General features: G+C 36.8%; 1 protein-coding gene across 1 annotated transcript in view; it reads right to left on the bottom strand.

Moving 5' to 3' along the window:
• The window catches only part of Brf (Brf RNA polymerase III subunit), a 222,165-nt gene that overhangs the window by 19,703 nt on the left and 180,599 nt on the right, over window positions 1-21,863 (bottom strand). Inside the window, exons 6-10 of the mRNA XM_081729914.1 lie at window positions 16,738-16,887; window positions 11,947-12,040; window positions 8,743-8,875; window positions 2,724-2,835; window positions 133-318 (exon numbers count right to left, since the gene is read on the bottom strand). Coding sequence (XP_081586040.1) covers window positions 133-318; window positions 2,724-2,835; window positions 8,743-8,875; window positions 11,947-12,040; window positions 16,738-16,887 — 675 coding nt within the window. The remainder of the gene's footprint in view (window positions 1-132; window positions 319-2,723; window positions 2,836-8,742; window positions 8,876-11,946; window positions 12,041-16,737; window positions 16,888-21,863) is intronic.

Here is a 21,863-nt window from a genome sequence, read left to right as displayed (position 1 = left end):
CAGAGGTCCAAGGTATTTATGTTATATGAAATACGCATTTTGATAATACAGAGGTATGAGTAAATAAGTGAGGCAATATCTACTTAGGTATGAACAAAACAAAGTGAGCAAAAAATAGTTGATAACACTCACCTAATCCTTGTGTAATTGGAGGAGGTAGCATATCTGCAGAAGGAATGACATCTGTAGAGTTATTATCGCTATCATTGTTGGTAGGACTACTTTGCGAGAGACAGTCTTCAATTGATCCTAACGTAGATTCAACAATGAAGCGCTCAGCGTCGTTACTTTCTCGCCTAGGTTCATCCGTTGGGTCCCCTGTTCAATTAACAAATAAAAATTTATTCCCATATCTGCATCTCACAATAATATATAAATATGAATAAATATCTATAAGATCATTCAAATACTATGAGCTCAAGTCAGCAAAAAAGACGACTAAAAACTTCGCATGAACAATAATAATAATAATAATAATCATTATTGCTGTTGTTGGTAACTGTTTTATTTTTATATGCAATCCCTTCTACCTTCATTACGGTTGAATGTTTTCAAAACAGAAGCATTATTATTTCTCTACCATTAATATTGAACTTGGACGGGGAATATTCGAATGACAGCCGCTGTATATACTTATTTTTTTTTTTTTAAATCTCCTTATCAACACTCAAGCACACGCCTTGACGGGGATTCCAGCTTTTGAAGAAAAAAATGAAACTGCTTGAGATTATCTTTATGCTGGGAGCTGTGGCGACCTCTAACTTCTTTTTGATTGTTTGTGCACATACATCACACATTTTTTTTTTTTTTTTTTTTTTTTTTTAATAATAATCAGCTATTGTTGTGGAAATATGTTTGCGGGTAGTAAAAGCTGTCAGCGCGTGTGGATTTGTTCGTATTTCTTATGATCGTACTATACTATACTTTTTGTACATATAATTGCGATCAAAATGGATTAGGATTAGGAATTAGATTTCTGGGCTTTCTGGGAAGATGGTCATTTAGCCCGTCACGTTTAAGGGATGACGTCCCTCGGTGAGCACACTATACGGGGAAAGGGAAGGAAGGAAACGGCCTAGGACCTATAAGTTAGGTACCACCCCGGCATTTGCATGGTGTGAATGAACAAAACCCAGGAAAACCGCATTCAGGGTGGCTGGCCTGAAAGAGCGTTTTTACCGAGTGTCCCCACCGGGAATCGAACCCGGGACCACTCACACTGAAGGCGAGAGCGTTAGCGACTACACTACGCGGGGCCACTGCGATCAAAATGGAGTAGAAGGAAGAACAAATACGGGGTTTTAGAATTGTTTTAGAAAAGGTTGAAAAATGGTGCTCGAGGTTATAAGCATACGAAGCTTCTAAAGTATGAACAATTCCTGTCAGTGCGTGTGGTTTCGTTCGAGAAACTCCATGCAGTTGTTACAATTTCAATTACTTCAGATAATAAGGTTTTCGGCGCACCTACAATAGAAATTAAAGAAACTTTCTTTACGTCTTTAAGAAATAAATACATCAATCTATCTGTAGCATAAATAACTAAATAAAATACGTTTACAGTAAAAAGTTACGGCCAGTTATTCTCAGATTGAGGGAATCCTTGTACCGTGTGAGGATTTGATGCAAACACGGTGCGTATGTTTGAGTGTTAAGGAACTTTCTACTTTGAAGTAAATGAAAACTTGAATCGTTTCACAAAATTTGTTTTATTTTATTTTAATTAGGTTAAATCTTACTAAGATAAGAAAGTCATACAATGTACAATTTTATCCCCTATTGGCATTATTTGATCGAGTTAGTACAAATGGAATTTAACTAAAACAAGGACCAAATAAATAAAAAGGCCGTTGGACTTCTTAAAATTTGCTTTGTGTTCCATACGTTTTCTTTCTAAATTAATCTACTCTTGTGTACTTGCTTACTTTTAAATTATTTAGTATACAGTATCTATTGTTATTATGAAGTGATAGTGTGTAAAATTAATTCTCAAATATGTTAATATTAATAATAATTCCTATGTACTGCTCTCTGAGCGATTATGTACGAAATTAGATGAATTGGTTGAAGTGAATTAAATATATTGTATAACATTAAAACTAATTAAACAAAACGGAAAGAAATTACTAATACTTTCGTTACAACCTCTTTTGCTGCGCTTGTCTCTAAAATATCACTAATTTGGCTCTTAAAGGACAAATACTGAAAAGTAGTTTTCATTTATGTATTAATATATTTAACTTCGTGTGTTCCGTATTTACAATTTATAATGTGCTTTCATAGGCGTAACTAGAAAACTGCCAAGCTCCAGTGACGCTGATTTCTGAATTACTTTAGGGGGTCCCAAAGCAGGGAACGAAAACATAGATATTTGCTTTATTTTCTGTCTTTACCAAAAAGGAAAAGTGTCATGAAACTAATGATTCATCTATATCTCAAAAATATTCTGAAACTTTGCTTCAGTTAGGCACTGAAAAAATCTCTCTCATAGGAACGAATGTATATTGTACAGGATATTTGTGAACGTTGTTCCCTCCACATTTTCTTTACGAATTTCTGGACAAAATTACACTGCACACCCTTAGAGCTAACAAATAATTACAACTGACACGTGAGTCTTCGGTTGGACTGATGGAATTAGCTAATTAATATGCTGGTCTTTTTTTTATATATATAAAACTAGATGCTAACTCATAAATATTAGAACAAGAAAGAATGTGATTTACCTATCACTTGTTTGAAAGCGTTTTTTCTCTTCGACTTCTTCTCTTCCAATTGTTTCTCGATCTCTAGTTGTAGCTGAGTGAATTTGTCGTCTACGTCTTCTTCTTCCATTAGCTGACGAAAAACGAAAAGAATGTTGTTGTTCAATTCAATACTACTAATTAACTAACAAACTCTGTCTTAGGAAATTTGTACGTTTGCTGTCATAGAAACGAAAGTCTATCTGTAGCAAAATGATCCAATCGGGATTAACATTAACTATCTATCCAAGATTCATTTCTCCCATCTCATTGTACTCAGAAGTCTTTGATCAAAGGTTTTCCATCAACACGATACACCTCGTACACAGTTCCCTTCTTTGTATGCAACTGACGTGTACAGCTATTTATATTATACTAATTCCCAATTTATTTATTCGTAACTACTAATGGTTTAGATATACCTCAAAAGTACTTTTACACTGAAAGTATTAAGTAATTATAACATAAAACGGCATAATTATACTACAAATTACATATACTGACCAATTCTTATACAGTAAAACCTATCTTCAACGAACTCTTTATTAAACGGAAACTTGTGTTAAACGGAAACTGTATTACGCGGACAACGGAAAATTTCAAGGTTCGCAGTGCAGCGCTTAGCAAGTTTTTAGACACCCTATGAAAGGTTAGATATATATTTTTAGCAAAACAGACAGTGATGTGCTAACCGAAGCAGACACGACGGATGTACATGCTTTAATTGAGAATTATACGGAAAATCTGAAAGGAGCAGAGAAGGTGGAGGAAGAAGAGAAATAAGACACTGAGTTGGAAGAGGAGTGTAGATTAAAAATTCTGTCAAAATTTCAAGATTCTGTCAAAAGTTTAAAGGAACTACAACATTTGCCTTACGTCGAAATGACACTGATATCCTTAATGATTTCTCAGACTAAAGTTTCTATGCACAGTTGAGCAGACAAGCAACGATGTACAGAAAACACTCCTTGACTATTGGAAAAAATACGGTAACTTTTGTACAGTACTTTTTCTGTTCATTGTAAGTGTATGTATTACTTCGTAGTAGAAATACTGTAAATTGACTAAGGTACGTACATCATCTTATTTTATCTCAGTATGTCCATTTTATGAATACACTTTTTTTGTGCATAGATGTACCTTCGTTAACCGGAAACCTATCTTCAACGGAAATTTTTTCGAGTCCCGTTCGTTTCCGCTAAAGGCAGATTTTACTATATTTTGTTCTTTTTTTTTTCGGTTCCTCTTACATATTCACCTACTGTAATTACCACACCAAAACATATAAGAATTTTTTAACTGAATTATTATTATTATTATTATTATTATTATTATTATTATTATTATTATTATTATTATTATTATTATGTAAATATATATTAATGTAAGATATGCTATTAAAACCTTAGACATTAAATCAGCATTTGGTATACTGTTCCAGAAAAACTTACGAGATCTCTTGCCCAACCCCTACTCATTTCCCTCCACCCCCACACACAACCTTCGGTTGATCTTAGGCAGCACGTGCGCTGTCAGTTTCATCAATGTTGCCGTACTTCAGCATTTTGAAAGAAGAAGAAAAAAAAAGCGATGAATCGAACATGAAAGGGACAACAGAGGAATGTGAGAACGTTGATTTTTAAGTAACATGGGTCATAAATCTCTAACAAATGTCGCCAAGAACAACAAGGAGAGTTTTGAGGACTTTCCAGATTCCACGAAAAAAGTATCTTTATCCATGTCTGCTAGTATAGATGAGTACTTGATTCCATTATAAAAAAGTGGTCGAAGTAATTTCACCAATGTTAGCATCATTCTTGTTTAATTGGTGCTTAAATGTAAGCATTTATCCTGAAACTTAGAAGGTAGTAGCCGTAACATCCATACCCAAGACTAAAGGTGATTATATCAATGATTATGTCCTATTTCTATAAGGAATGTTAATTCTAAATTTTATATATAAATTTTATAATATATAATTTTATATATAAATTTTATAATAAATTTTATAATTTAACCCACTTGTACAGCACTATCTGTGAACAAGTGCATACGACTCAACATGAGTGGTAAATAAGTTATTACAAACTTCGCAAATCTTATGCAAAATCTATTTTCTGTTATTCAGTCTGGTGATCAAACTCATTTACTTTGATTTTGCAAGAGCATTTGATTCGCAGCTTATCATTTATTAATAAGTAACCTGTTCAAGTTCAAATTGTCAAATCATACAATAAAATGACTAGACTCATATTTAAGTAACAGGAAATCTAGAGTTAGGTATAATGGCTATACTTCTACTTATAACGTAACATCCGGAGTACCCCATGGTTCTAACCTGGGCCCCTTGCTGTTTTTACTTTATATAAATGATTGCCTGATAATTTAACCTGTAAAGATTTGCTGTATGCTTATGACATTAAAATCTTTAATGAAATTCATACTGTCTAAGATCAAGTTATATTGCAAGATATATCAGTTAAATGGTCAGAGAATAATCTTTGAGCTTTGAATATTGCCAAAATTCGAGGCATACCTTTTTTCAGGAAAAGACCTTTTGTCTTATAAATATATAATAGGTAATCAGGAAATCGTATTTGGAACCTAAGTTAAAGATCTGTGATTAATATTAGATAACAAATTATTATTTCAAAAAGATTTACAGGCCATCATATCTAAAGTCAGAAAAAAAATGTTAAAATGACTCCATTGTAATTTTTCCAATATTAATACTTGCAAAGTTCTCTACATGTGTAATGTGCATTCTCATTTGGAAGACAATACGGTGATTTGGAACAAGGAAGCCAAATACTTTGCAAATACTACTGAGTGTATTCAGAGTAAATTCCTAGCCTGGTCACGATGAAAGTTCAAAGATTTTAAAGATATCAGTTTGTCTAGCATATCCAAAGAAAGCACCTTTTGTCTTTAGCCGATAGGCGATATATTTTCGATTAAGGAACTTTTAGTGCTTATTTAATTTAGGGAGGTGAAATTCGAGTTTTTTAAAATATTTTTTTTATGGTTGTTGGTTCTAGATTTTAACCATTTCTTCTTTTTGTTTGTTTCATCATTTCTTTTCCTTCTAGGTTTAAAATTTGTTATTTTTTGGTTGCATGATCAGATACTACATACATTTCTTTCATCTTAGTTAATACGAGTTTTTTTTTTTTTTTTTTTAAAAAAAAAACACTTTTATGAGCAGAGTATTAACTGAACACTATTTTCATCAGACACTAACTCCGAACTATTTTCATCAAACAGTTAGTGTCTGATGAAGACAACGTTAAGTTGTCGAAACTGTAACATTGTATTTAGTTTTAAAAAATAAGTGTATATACTCTGGTCAGAAAAGTGTTAGTTATTCTTGTTCCAGAGTCATGATGGATAGAGCTACGAGTCTTGTTTAATTATATATGTAATCCCCTTCTTTTAAATTTGATATGTCGTATTGTATTCCTGTATAAGATCATTTATTAAGTTTACTGTATGGTAAAATTTTAAGATTTCGACTGCATGTACAGCTTATGTACTGTATGTATAATTTACACATTATCAGATGCATTCTATGTCATTATTGCATTAGTCTGACTGTATGTACTGAATATGTATTGCATCTATCAAATACCTATTACCTAGACGCACCTGTGGCTGTAAATGCTGTTTGCTGTCTAATAAGTAAGTAAATAAATAAATAAATAAGTCTTGAGGGAAAACACATCGGTAAAATATTTAAAGGGGTTCATTCACAGTTTTATTGCAAAGGACCGTAAGTGTGAGATATCGGCGCTGAGCAGAGATATTCGACACATCACTTATACCGATATCCCAGCTTAGCACTACCCTCTATGGATGTTTCTCACATATGCTAAATGCGGTTACATACTGATCTTATTCTTATGTTGATTTCACTCCTAAAACCTCTCAGTTTCTCTAAATCACCAATGACCCCCTTACCTTTGCTGCCCTTTCTGACCAACTTTCTGAGGCTATAGGGCCAAAATAACACAAGAGATTGACGCGTACTTCCTATTACACCTATCGGTCAACGTCTACCTTCTGGGGGAATAAAACTGTGAATGAACCCCTTTATTTCTACAAGCACTCATGATTTCAGAGAATGGGCCGGAGAAATTATCCCCAGAGTCTCAAATATCCAACGCGAGATATGTCCGATCGTGCTTTATGTAAGTTATCAGTATTTTCGCAGCACTACTTTCAGCCCTGCATATTGAAAGTCACCCCCAGGCGAAAACCTTCTGAAAACAACATTTGCTACAAGCAAGGGAACAAAGCGTGTATGTAATGTTCTAATTGTTGTATACATCTTTCTGAAGCTACACAAAACTTCTTTTCCTTCGCTTGCAATAATAAAATTTGAATGCTGATGTGACTTCCCTCAAAAGCCTAATGATAACAATAGTAATAATGAAAATTGCTTTTCACATCAAATACTTTCTGCTTATTAAGTGTTACGACACAAACATCATTACAATTTATAGTTTTTATAGAACTTGTTTAAATTCTAAAATGAATTGTTTAAATTGTATGTTACATCCTGTCAGTGACTACAGCAAGCTATAATAATGATCACCAGGTGTCTCTATACATCTTACTGAGAAAATAGCAACGGCACGAAAATAACATCTAAAAAACAGGTCATTACTTAATAATAAAACAAAATGTTTTAAGTTCCTAGAAGGAGCTAATAGGAATGGAGGATTTTAGTTATGTTATTCCAGGCTAATTTCCTTACATATTACCCTCTTGTAAACTCGTATTTACGAAATATTGGTAGAGCGCTGACATTTAGTGCGTGGTGTCCCTGGTTCTATCCTATCTCGCGCCAAGTGGACTTTATGATAGACAAACACTGTGCGGATAGATTTTCTCGGGAGATTTTTTCCTCGTTTTATTCCACTTTCTTTATTCTACCAATTAGTTTACTGTCATCATACAAATTTACACAGGATAAAACGGCAAAGCGAAAATGTTGTATAATGGAATGCCCTCCGGAGCCTCCTTCAGCCGCTACGGAGAATCAAAATTTTACTTTGTGGCAACATAGCATATTAACTCGGAACCATTAGCATTACTCTACAAATTCATCAAACAGTTACATCGACTGTTAAAGTAATAAGTGGTACTAGTGTCAACGTCTATTGACTTTAACTGTCATCTGGTAAGAATCGATGTAATTATTTGATGGATTGGTAGATCTAATCTAGGGTTCTTTATCTGCGACGTTACCACGTAGTGCAATACGCGTCTCCAGGGAAGGACCCGAAAAGTATACATACATACATACCTACATATATATATAGGGACAAGGTTATGGGCTATCCCTTTTCCTCCGGAGTGTTCATTGCATAGAACCGATTTTATAGTTATTTCCATTGTTTCTTCCTAACTAGTTAGAATAGCCGTCTTCGCACAGGAAGAACAAGTTTATCAAAAATATTTTAAAGGTATACTTGAACCTCTCTCCCTTTAGTATCAGCATTTTAATGAAAGGAACTTGATAAAAAATCCAGATCAAGTCAAGTGCTAGGTATGTTTCGAAATCCACATCAATCCGTTCAGTCGTTTTCCCGTGATAATGAGACATTTAACTTCGAAAATATTACAAATTTCCCCTTCACTCATATAGAAGTGAAATTTCAAAAATCCTAAAGGCTGTGTCCACTTACTTTTAATAAGGAGTTTCTATACCAAGTTTTATCTCCCCCTCCCTATGAGGGGCACATGAAATACTCTATTTTTGACATATACAGTATATTTTATCCCTTCCTAAACATTTTAATGGAAGTGACATGAAAAAAACGGCTCGAGAACAATGCTTATTGCGTACAAACATTTATTTCAAATGGTTTAGCCGTTTTTCCGTGATGTGACCAGATAGTATAGCTTCCGTTAAAAGTTTTTTTTTTTTTTTTTTTTTTTTTATATACCTACAGTAATGAAGATACAGATTAAAACTGAAATGGCTTATTAGTATTACCTTCTGTAGCCTTTCCCTGTCCTTTTTCCGAGCACTTTTAAACGACGGAGGATCCTGTTCTTCTTCTAAGTCCACCGTCATGAATTCGTCCAGAGTCAATGAACTCGATGGAGTTTCTCCAAACTCTACCAGCCTGCCGTCAAGGAAACGCAATGAACATTAAAATATTCATAATAACATAAACACTCTTGGGTTATGAACAGAACAAAGAAAGAAAACTCCTCTGACAGATACATACTATCTTTTGCTTAACAAATACAGGGTGGTCTGAAAACCTGGAACGGATGCTGTAAGTACTCGTATGTCGATTGAATAAACGCCAAACTGTTTATTACGGGAGAAATAGGGTCATGCGATATATTGAATGGCACTAGCAAAAGCTCAAAGAAACGACCGCATCAGATTTTATTTGAAACCAACGGTACCCTGATAATTGTGATTTTCTGCAGAAACATTTGAAGATAACGATTCCTACATGGTGTGCTCAGAATGGACCCATCATGAGTCAATGTACACACCCAAAGGAAAGTGTCAGGTTGAACGTTCACATGTCGCCGTAAGTGATGAATGTACAGGATTTTCATAGCATAGGCCATTGTCTTCACATGACCCCTCTCCAGAGGTAGAAGTCAAATGGTGTGAGAGCAAAGGAATGCAATGGCCGTTCAATTGGTCAACGACGACCTATCCACGTTCCAGGTAACTACACATCCAAGTTGCCTGGATGCTACTTCCTCACTGCATCGGTGTTTGTAAACATTTTCATAAGTGGGTCGCGACTTTCATCTTCGGGAACAGGTAGAAGTCGCACAGGGATAGGTCAGGGGAATAGCGAGGATGGAGGACTGTTGTCATGTTATTTTTAACCAGGAATTCCCTCACAACAAGCGAGGTGTGGGCGGGCTCCGTTGTGATGGTGCAGCAACCAGCCCCTTATTTGCCACAGATGACACACATTTGCCACACATTCTGACCAGGTGGAACAAACTGCTTTGTTGCTGCGAACTTTTCGAGCTTTTTCCGGCCTTAGAGAGGATGGCGTCTTCTGTTGTGATGATTGCTGCTTCGTTTCCGGGTTATAACCATAGACCCAAGATTCATTACCTGTAATGACTCTGGATTATAAGTTTGGACCCTCTCGAACTCTTTGTTGCAGCTCGGTGCACGTCTGCAACCTGAGGTGTTTGTGTCGATGCTGAGAAGGCGACGGACAAACTTCGCTGCAATTCGTCTCATGTTCAGTTCATCGGATAGAATTCGTTGACATGTATCGTACGACAGTCGAAGTCTGCTACAAACATTGTGAACTGTCTGCCTTCTGTCTTCGCGAATCACGTCACAGAGTTTCATGATGATTTCCAGTGTTATGCATGTTGACGATCGACCACAATGTTTATCATCTTCCACAGACTCGCGGCCTTCTTTGAAACGCTTGAATCACTCAAATGTTCTTGCTTGACTCAGTGCACTCTCACCAAATGCCTCTTTCAGCATGCGGTGGGTTTCGGCTGCAGGTTTCTTCAAGTTGACACAGAACTTGATGCAAATCCGTTCCTCCTTAACATCAGCCATTTGACAAATCGCAGAAGCACTGAAACACGTCCTGACACGCACAACTACAACTCACAATTAAATGCGTCAAAGATGACGCAACTTTGTGGTGCAGTAGCTAATAAATGTACCTAGAGACACCTAGCGCCGGAATGTCGTCCTGCTACTGGTTTGATAAAAAAGAAAAAAAAAAAAAACTCGGATATTTTGCGTAGCCCCTTGTATGTAGAGACATGACAAAAAGTATATCAACATACTGTAGTTCTCTGGGTACGCTTCCAGTTTAGGAAGGTATCCAGCTTTAAGGAGTTTTAGTCTACTTACTTCGCATTAAAAAAAAAAAAAAAAAACTCTATTGTACTTATATCTATTTAAATAATCAATTCGAACGAAAATTAGAGGAAACGAGTTTCTATCGACCCATAAACAACTTCTACTTGATATTATTTCCTAGTAGACCACCTTTGTATTCTTAAAAGCATTATGGTCCTCTGGACAAGCCAGTGTACTGGGGCCTCTACGACAACCAACCACAGGAATAAAATGTACATGGATAACAAAAGAACTTTGCAGCAAATATTATTTTATAATTTAGCATAGTCTAGACCAGCGTTTCCATTCTTTAAATTTTCTTTTATTTTAATGTTGCGGACACCTTGTAGCGAATGTTAATTCTCTGCGGCTCCCCATGAAATAAAAGTTATTTTAAAAAGTATATCTTACATATTAATAAAAATGATATGATAAATTACATTTATACAATACTAAATGTGTCATTTATGACAATGTAATAATATTTTTAAAAAAATACGATCAGAACAGTTAGGCCTAGGACTAAAAGTGGGTCTGAAAAGGTACGGAACGAATGATGTTACGCCGCCCTCGTGCATATATTTGCCCGTTATTATTTTTAGGAAGTAGAGGACGCCATAGATATTTTGGAAGTGAAGGGAACGGCGTCCTCCCGCGTTCCCCCTTACTTTCACCGTCCTGAGCCTAATATTATGAATTTAAGATTCACGTGATGTGATGGGTGATGCATTTTTCAGTGGGGAAATCGTAGTCCAGTGGTTAGAGCGTTGGACTCACGTCTACGTGGTCTCGGGTTTGATTCCTGGTCGGTGCTTCCCAATTTTCGGCGTCCACCTAGCGTCGTGAGGCAGACTGGGGAATCACGTAAAAACAACACGTGACAGTCACTAGATCTAGAAATCTCTTGATGCGCTGGAGCAAGCTTAGGCTCACAAAATGGGGTGCTACGCCAAGTGGCTTGTGTTTTTTAATGCATTTTTCAGCTTAGGTTGCTAATTTTGATATTTCTTCCTTCAACTGTTATATTCCATTCTTCTGAATTGGTTGAAACCTACGTAACGTACCTATACGCTGCAAGTAGCCTACCCAAGGTGTAAACGACATAATAAGATAAAGTTTAATTAAAATAAAATGTCCTATAGTTCCCCTTTCAATATCTTGCTATCCCCGGGGGTCCGCAGATCACAGATTGAGAAACACTGGTCTAAACTAGCATGTAATGATATTTATTACTTGACATATATAGATTAACATGGGGTCATCGGTCAACTGCCCATTGAACTCATGCGGTAAGACAGCCCTTCTTGTAACATACAATGAGCAACTTGAATGAATACCAACCTTTTCCTCAGCGTGGACTCATGAACTTTAACGATCTTTATGATGTCTGTAATTGTGCGACTGAATTCATGTAGCCTGGCTGCTATCAAGAGAGCTGGAACAAACAAGTCGAAATTCTATTAGTATTATTAAAAAAAGATAAATTTATTTGGAAAATGGACAGTGAAATCAACAGACGGATTGGATCAAAGCAATTATACGAGGGTGATTCAGAAAGTAATGCCTCCAAGTCCACTACTTGGGCAACAGTTTATCATTAATCCACTGATGTTGAAGCTACAGAATGTCACTTGTTTCACTTTCCTATCTCTTCTCGTTTCAGAGTAATGGAGCAATCCATGGCATTCAGTGGTGACGTCTGGTTGAAAAGTGGGCTGTCATTGAATTTCTGACTGCGGAAGGTTGTGCGCCCAGGAACATTCATCGCCGGCAACGAGTCGTGGATACACCATTACGACCCAGAAACGAAGCATCACTCGATGGAGTACCGCCACACGTCCTCTCCTCCGTCAAAAAATTCACAGTTGTTCCATCTGCTGGCAAAGTATTGTTGACATTCTACCTCATCTTGCCTATAGTCCGGATCTTGTGCCCTGAGATTTTTGGCTCCTCCCCAAACTTAAGGATTACCTTTAGACTTAGGCTATTTGAGAAAGCGTTACCCCGTGTAGCGAACGCGGCCAAAGTAGCTATTCAGTAATTTTACTTTCACCAGAGTTTTAAATCATACTATGAGCCAGTCAGGGTTTCCGGGTCTTTTTGCCAGGTCCAGGTGTGTAATAGCAGAGTTCCAATACTCTGCACAGACCATCTTCCAAGCAGCTTTTTCTTGCTACAATCCCTTTGCCTGGCAACACTTCTTTCCTTTTTTTTTCCTTCCTTTTGAAATCTTTCAAACAGCAGGCGGTCTATTGTTCCGAAATGCACCAAATACGCTCGAGCTGACGTTTTCTCCGCGTTTTTATTGCTTTCGCGTTTGTGATATCTACATTTAAATACATGGTCAGCGTATTCCAAGCGTACGCAAGAGCAATAAATACGCTTTGTGATTGCCTCAAATAGCCGGGTACTTAGGGTCAACGCTACCGTTGTGACGCGGAGGTGGAAGCGGTAGTTCGGAAATGGTGTCACCAGCAGCCATCACAATTCTTCGCCGATTGCATGAAAAACCTTCTTTCGGATTGGCGCAAGTGTGTTGCCCGTACTGGGGACTATGTTGAAAAATGATGTCACCGTTTGTAGCTGACATTGCAAGCTTTTCATTGATACCTGTATCGGTGCTATCTGTCAAACACAAATAAAGGTTATCACCTTAGAGGCATTACTTTCTGAATCACCGGTGCTATCTGTCAAACACAAATAAAGGTTATCACCTTGGAGGCATTACTTTCTGAATCACCGGTGCTATCTGTCAAACACAAATAAAGGTTATCACCTTAGAGGCATTACTTTCTGAATCACCGGTGCTATCTGTCAAACACAAATAAAGGTTATCACCTTAGAGGCATTACTTTCTGAATCACCGGTGCTATCTGTCAAACACAAATAAAGGTTATCACCTTAGAGGCATTACTTTCTGAATCACCGGTGCTATCTGTCAAACACAAATAAAGGTTATCACCTTAGAGGCATTACTTTCTGAATCACCGGTGCTATCTGTCAAACACAAATAAAGGTTATCACCTTAGAGGCATTACTTTCTGAATCACCGGTGCTATCTGTCAAACACAAATAAAGGTTATCACCTTAGAGGCATTACTTTCTGAATCACCGGTGCTATCTGTCAAACACAAATAAAGGTTATCACCTTAGAGGCATTACTTTCTGAATCACCGGTGCTATCTGTCAAACACAAATAAAGGTTATCACCTTGGAGGCATTACTTTCTGAATCACCGGTGCTATCTGTCAAACACAAATAAAGGTTATCACCTTAGAGGCATTACTTTCTGAATCACCGGTGCTATCTGTCAAACACAAATAAAGGTTATCACCTTGGAGGCATTACTTTCTGAATCACCGGTGCTATCTGTCAAACACAAATAAAGGTTATCACCTTAGAGGCATTACTTTCTGAATCACCGGTGCTATCTGTCAAACACAAATAAAGGTTATCACCTTAGAGGCATTACTTTCTGAATCACCGGTGCTATCTGTCAAACACAAATAAAGGTTATCACCTTGGAGGCATTACTTCCTGAATCACCGGTGCTATCTGTCAAACACAAATAAAGGTATCACCTTGGAGGCATTACTTTCTGAATCACCGGTGCTATCTGTCAAACACAAATAAAGGTTATCACCTTAGAGGCATTACTTTCTGAATCACCGGTGCTATCTGTAAAACACAAATAAAGTTATCACCTTGAAGCTGGGCTAGATTAACTCATCTGGAAGCCCGGGACTAGAAAAAATAAATATATGGTCCCTGCTGACTTCAACTAACAGGCCCTACATTTCTTTCAAAGTACAGTACGAAAGTTAAGGGAATACCTTTCATATTTTTTGTCATATTTTATTTTATGATGATGATTGTATCTTCATGATTCTTTTTAGATAGCCACTTGAGATTTTGATCAAAGTGAAGGCCCGGGGCTATAGTCCCCTAAGCCCCTCGCTTAATCCGGCCCTGCCTTGGAGGCATTACTTTCTGAATCACACTCGTATTATTATCTAACACAGAGATTGTAAAACTGTGATTCGCGGACTCCTGAAGAGGTTTTTGAATCTGTAGTCAAAGCACTAAACTTAAGATTCTAACAATTTTTACATTGAAAAATAAAAAGATGGTACACATGAAAATCCTTTTCTTACCTTCTGTTAAAGAATCTGTCAGAAGTCCGTCAAAATTCACGCCATAACACAGGGTCCACGAAATCACAAAGTTTAAGAACCGCTAAATCTAACATATTAAAATTGTACTGTATCTGCGCCATTTTTCTTTTCAAGCCCATTGGTTTACATGGACAAATATTTATTACTTTTTCTCCGAAATGAGCAGGTTTTTTTAAAGGATTAATTTTACTGATTTTTTGTTCAAATCTTTTTTAAGTATATCGCCTCCTTTCTAACTATGAATTTGCGTTCTACAGATTTTTAATGTTATTTAAATTACATTTGATTTATACTTAAATGTCAAAATTATATGTCATAAAACTTAATTACATTGAAATATATTTGAAGAGAAAATCGGCAAAAATCAAACAAATAAAAATTCCTTTCATTTGAAAGAGAAATTAATAGTTTTCCATATTAAATCAACGAGTTAACAAATCAAGATGATGCAGATATTCAACAGCCTTGAATTAATATTACACTTCTCACCATAAATCAATTTCTACATCGAAACATCTAACAAAACAAAATGCTCTAAAACAGTGGTACAACCTCTTCGAACCTAGTGCCCCCTTGGGTGAATGCAATTATCCTCAGCGCTCCCAGTCATCTTAACCCAACCCATTTAGCACAATCCACCACGTGGATGCCTCTATTACTAAGACATTGGTCAGTTAAGTAGTTATATGGAAAAAAAAATGATAATTTGTAAAATCCATAATGGCTTTTAACCAAAGAAAAAAAGTCTATAACAGGTCCTGAAATCTCAAATGTCCTCTAAATAATATATCGCCCCTTTTGGAAACGAGAACGCCCCGTAGAAGCGTTAACGACCAAGTGGAACCATTGCTCTAAAACGGCGTTTCCCAATCATTCTTATGTCGCGAACCCTTTGTAGCGACTGTTAATTCTGCACGGTCCCATGAAAACGAAAATATTAAAAAAAAAAAAAAAAAAACTAGTATATTTTAGTATCATAAAAATGAATTGATAATTAAAATTTTACTACAATAAATGTGATTTATAACAACACAATACTCTTGTAAATAGAAATATTCGGGAAAATACAATCATACTTTAGGCCTAATATTATGAATTCAACACTCGCTTAATATGATATGAAATTATGCCCCTTAGACGATGATTAAAGCAAGTAAATGATGACGCAAGAATTGGTGGAATGAGAGAGTAGGAGGAAACGACAGTACCCCTAGAATCTAGAAAACGATGTTGTCCGCCACAAACTTACCTGGTCGGGGATCGAACCAGAGACCCACGTACCAGAGGAAAACGCTCTAAAACTGAGCCAACGTGCCCACTTAATAGAATAATTAATGCTGTTTTTCAGAGTTCAACTTCCGTACGTCTAAATGAAAACCATAATTTCAGCTACCAGTCTGATTACACGTTAAGCCTGTTCTGTGCTTCTTTTTCATACCTACGAGATGGGAAAATGTGGTCTCGAAAATGACAAATGGTAACTGATGTCTTACAGTCCTTTTGGAAATTTCAGGATACACAGACTTAGGTTGGAAACAAAACTCTATTAACGACAATGAAGGAAATCAGTTTGAACGTCGAATCACACGACTGCTCATAAAATGTTCCGCGACAGAAATAAATTCGTATTCTGACAAGGGAACATTTTGATTTGGTGAATTCAATTGATGAAAATGATTGCTAGCACTGGATTTAACACCAAAAGAAGCAGAGAAAAAGAGGGTGTTTATGCCTAAAAATGCCTTGTTAATTTTGACACGAGTACAGGGATTGAGGTTGTATATGAGGAACGCATGTAGAGCTGCACTGAATAGGCATAACGTGAATCATGGGGGGCATCTGAAAAGCAGCCATGTTGGAATTAGCACAAGAAGAATATACGGGAAAGGAGTCGTGTGACATATGGCTCTTGACGCACACCGTCTACTGAAACCACAACTTGAACACTTAAAAGTACCTGCTCCGCATAATCCTGAAGGCCGTCTTCCAGTATGAATCCAATCCCTCTTCATCCTTTGTACTAACCGTAACGCTGTCATGGATACCTCGTGAGTTTTATCTCCAAATTCTAAACGATTGGCAAACCTCAAAATATACAGGCAAGGATCTGAAACAAAATAAACAACAACTTTAATCAGAAGGAACTATTTTGTAGAAATTCGAATTATATATTGTTTTCTCTCAATTAGCGGCGGATGTTCAGGAACGTCAATTAAGTAAAAGTTAATATCTCTACAAGTTAAAGGAAGAAATTTTAAAACATATACTTAAGTTTTCCCTTTAGGTTGTAGGCCTAGTAATAAAATTTTAATTTATACTGATGTTACTTCCCTTAAGAGCCGTCACTGCTTTCTCATTAATTATGTGTATGTGTGTGTGTATACACTGTGTACATATTGTATAAGGTGATCTGAATTTAAACATCAGTCTGATCAAACGGCGAAGGGATTCTCGATTAGCACTCTTTTTAGAGAGAAAGAGAAAAAATCGGGAAGTCTCTCAGTTCAAAGTATCGTTCTACTACACATCTTGTGCGTTTAAATAAAACATGAAGACTTTTATCAGGATAATCGATCTTAACAGTAGGGAAAAAAGTCTGTTACCGAAGGAACAGACCTCGTATATTTGAGTTTCTAAAACACGGGGTTGCCTGAGAGAGGAGTTGAGACTGTCTTGTTTCGAAGAGTATAGTGAAAATGATGTCTCGTCTCTGTAAATGTATCTCTTTCTACTGGAAGAGCTTTATCTCGTCTCTTCTCGTCTCACGCGCAACCCTACCTAGAGTCCCGAATTGAATGCTCTGTGATTAGTCCCAGACTTACGTAGAATCTAAACAAGCTATAGCTTAGGGGTCCACTTTCTTACAGCTCCCCCCCCCAAAAAAAAAATTAAAGGAAATAAGTTAGATGTACACTTCCACATCATAAGATAAAAACAAATAAAATAAATCCTGTCGAGAGCTCCTCGTGGCTAAGCAGTTAGTATACGCGCCTTTGGCGTGGGAGACCGGGATTCGATTTCCGGCGGAAGTTTATATGGTTCGGATTCCATGCTAAGCTGTAGGTTCACGTTTCATAGACCCCTATAGCTTCGCTGATGAAAAGAACGCTAAAATCAAATTAACTCAACTCAATAAATCCCATTTATAGCAAAAATGAAAATGAAATGAATTCTTTAAGTTTTACGTCCCACGATTATGAGTAGGCTAAAGGAGACTGTGATGATGAGAAATGAATGAAATAGCGGGATAAGAAAGTGGAAAGAAATAGGAGAACACGCACACCACGTATTTGTCCACCACAAAGTCCACTTAGCGTGAGCTGGGATTGAACCAGAGACCGCGTGAAAGCTCTACCACTGAGCCACCGTGGTCCGTTACAGTAAAAGTGTTTTGTGCTCTGTAGGTTCCTATGACGTAAGTAATGGGACTTCTCCTGCTCCCTAAAATAACACTAGTTGAGATAGATGGGCATATAAAGTACCATATTACCTTCAATAGCTTGGGGTATACTCAAACCTAAATCCGCCCCTGGGTAATTTAGTTAGTTTACTGCAACGTCCAGTTTCCAGTTGTTACATCGTACATTACGAAACCATAACCAAAGGTCTGTCCATGATGAGTTTATATCATGAGAATTTTATGTAAAATGATGGCAAAAAATATATTTATGCAACATGTGGCAATGGAGAACAGCAGAGGGAAAAAAGATATGAAGAAAAAGAATAAATTGGCCGATAGCAAGGTTACTCTGAGTAACGAACCATCTCATACGTCGATCATCAATTTATTCAAAGAATGTGTTTCCTCGGTTATGTAATGTAATGAAACAGTTGTAATTGCCGTTAAAATGTATCGCATGGAGGATTTGAAACAGAGAAAAACAGAGAGAAAATACACACTTTCGTTTTGAATAATGTTTTATTATTTTGTTATTTAACAATGGAGTTGTAATTATTATTCAAAAGATGCGATGAAATTGAAAAGACTATTCTGTCCGAATCAGTTGTTCTGTGACGTTAGATAAACGAGGAAAGTTCAACAATCTGGAAGATAGTTAATTAGCAGCACATTATGTTACCGACGTACAGTCAGAGCCAATAAAAATTAACTACTCTCTCTCCATCTCTCTGTTTTATTTATAGCTTAAGCAACACATAGTTGTTTCTTTATAGATATACAGTATTTCAAAACAACACCAACAACGTATGGGAGGTGATTCCAAGATAAAACGAAAAGTATAGACCAACTTGGATGCACAAATGCCTCCTTTCGGAGCTTTTCGGCTCCCGAAAGCATGAAATAAATAAATAAGTAAAGGTACATAGCTCCAAAACTATGGGACCTACCGTAGTCGGGTCAAGACTTAACTTAGGAACTAGTATGTGCCCTATCCAAAAATACGTTTCAGGATCCTGCGCTACTCACGCAACAATTTTTATACAGGGAGATTGGCTACAGGCATATAATTTGAAGTACTCACCAGTATTCTGAAAGATGGATATTTGGATAGGGCACGTACTAGCTCCCAAGCGAATGTGTTACTTACAGAAGTGCCCCAAGACAGTTTCGTACAACTTCAGGAAGCTGCATACAAGAATTAATACATTAGGATGTTATCTTCCCTTAGCTTGAAGAGGTAGCATTTTAATTTTAACCGATGCGACTTCCCTGAAGACCCGCCACTGATCTATTCACTCTTTAAGGCTTCCTGATTCGGAAATTTAGACAAAAACACAATTCTTTCTTCCATGATAATGTTTATAGCAATTATAGGCCAACGCAAAACAAGGACATTCTGTTTTATATATAGCACATATTTCTTTGGAAGCCACCGGAAACAAATTTATGCTGCGTGAACCGGCGGAAATATGTCATTAGGAAGCAAGTAATAACCCAATGTCCGACCATTCTGAATAGTTAAAGAAAAAGATCCCATTAGGTGAATTCTGGGAGGTAGTGTTAAATACACATCGTACTCCACTCCTTTACGAATACATTTTTCCACCTTCCATTTTAGTGTAAAATAGTCTTACATTGAATTTATTCTATGTGTGTACAAATGAAAATAACTTTATTTAGAAATGATTGCCGTTACCCACGAGGCGAAAAGTACACTTTTCAATTCATCGGAATTGTCATTATATTGCGTCGTATCTCTCGTCGACAACACTAGATTACTCAAATCCTAGATCTGAAATATTATTTCAGTGTTAACATGATTCATATTTTAAACATTATACGTTCATGAAGTGATTGTAAACACAATAATGAGCATTTATCAATAGGGTTGTCAACCATCTGGTATGTCCTTGCCCGGTGTCCGGTACGACCTCAAAACCGGACGTTAAATGCCCAGTATTTTTTTTTTTTTATGTTACTAGTCCTATTCTATTCAGATTATTTTTTAATTCCATGGAAAAGTAGATTTAGTTAAATCTGGATTCTAAAATGTACCTATACCTGGATTTCAAATTTACTGAACTTATCAGAACTGCTAAAGGCCAATAAACGTACATTTTCAAGAGCGCAGCTAGCACTACGTCATCCTCATCTACGTCTTCCAATTAAATAATGCATTCAGATCCAGTAGGCATTATGAGACGCCACCAGCCCCAGCGAATCTGGTAAGATTTATTTCTCAAGTATATTTTGTGCACGCCATAATTATATTTGTTTTTCTGTTTTAAATAGGATGGTAGACTATGACTATTGATGGTAGACTACAAGAATTACATACGTAGTATGCCGACTCAACCGAAACTGGAATAAGTAACTTTAATTAGTGCTTCAAAAGTAACTAAAGTTATTAAATTCGGACTCCAAATCGCTCAATTTTATATGAAGTAACCACTTTCAAGTTCTTCATATTTTCGACAAGCGATGATACCACAATCTTAAGGGTATATGTACTCCAGGAGGGTGTCCGGTATTTCCATTTCCAAACGTTGGCTACCCTATTTATCAGCGTTTAAAGTTGCAAGTCATTAGACAATATACTCCAACAATGAACATGGTTTGGTACGCACCTTTGGCGTGGGACAGCCCGGTTCGATTCCCAGCGGGAGGTCATGTGGTTCGGATTCCACGTTAATCAGTAGGTCCAGTTTCATATAGCCTCGCTGCTGAAAGGGACGTTACACTCAAAATCAACTCAACTCTATGAATATCGTTTGAATGTTGTTATATCACACCCTTTGTGAACCTCTCGTGGTTGTGTAAGGATTCTGATAAATTCTAGTTGAAACAAACTCTAACTAGCTAACCAGTGGCGTATTTAGGGGGGGCTTCAGGGCTTAAGCCCCCCCTGAAATCTTACTTACTATAGTAAAGTATATGAAATATCTTGCAGAATTTTTACATTTTCAGACAAAGCCCCCCCCCCCCGAAAGTTAGCAAAGCCCCTCCCGAAACAAAATCGTAAATACGTCACTGTACCTAACTCTATGGCCTATGGAACCCGAAGGTTCAATGCCGCATCCACAAAAGCTCTCCAATGACTTCTATCCTTAGCCAACTGGATCCAGTTTCTACTTTGTATTCTAGTTGAAATAAAGTTTCAAAAACTCAGGACAGAAATCGGAACGAGAAATTTTCGAGATGAGACGAAAGCTTTTCGAGAATCGAGACGAAACAAGAGAATCTTATTTCTTGTGTCTTGGGCAACACTCAAAATTATAAACAACCATATTTTTAGAATAACATTCAAGGGCTCTTTCATGCATTAGTGTTTAGTGTTATTATCCTCTGTGCAGGGATTACTGAGATTCATTTGAGTCGAGAGTGCTAGTAGCTCTGGTCTCACGGGAAATGGTCCAACAACACCTGACAGATGGATGCTGTAGAAGAGCGGATGTTATGTATTCAAACTTAAATGTGAATATTTTTCTAAAACTGGATTCTGCCTTATTTTCATGCAAACAAGCGTATGGAGTGAAAGTGATTCATACGTGAGATTGTAATGCAACCAAGAAGTTAAAACGTTACGAGTGAAAACACGTGTTATATGGGCCAAATGGAGAACGCTACGCCTCACGCACAACAAAAGACTACAAATCTCTTCATAGGTTGTAACCATCAGGAAA

This window comes from Thermobia domestica, chromosome 11 (genome assembly GCF_964235325.1).
Source record: "Thermobia domestica chromosome 11, izTheDome1.hap1.1, whole genome shotgun sequence".
Taxonomy (NCBI): domain Eukaryota; kingdom Metazoa; phylum Arthropoda; class Insecta; order Zygentoma; family Lepismatidae; genus Thermobia; species Thermobia domestica.
This window is presented reverse-complemented; position numbering and strand designations above follow the sequence as displayed.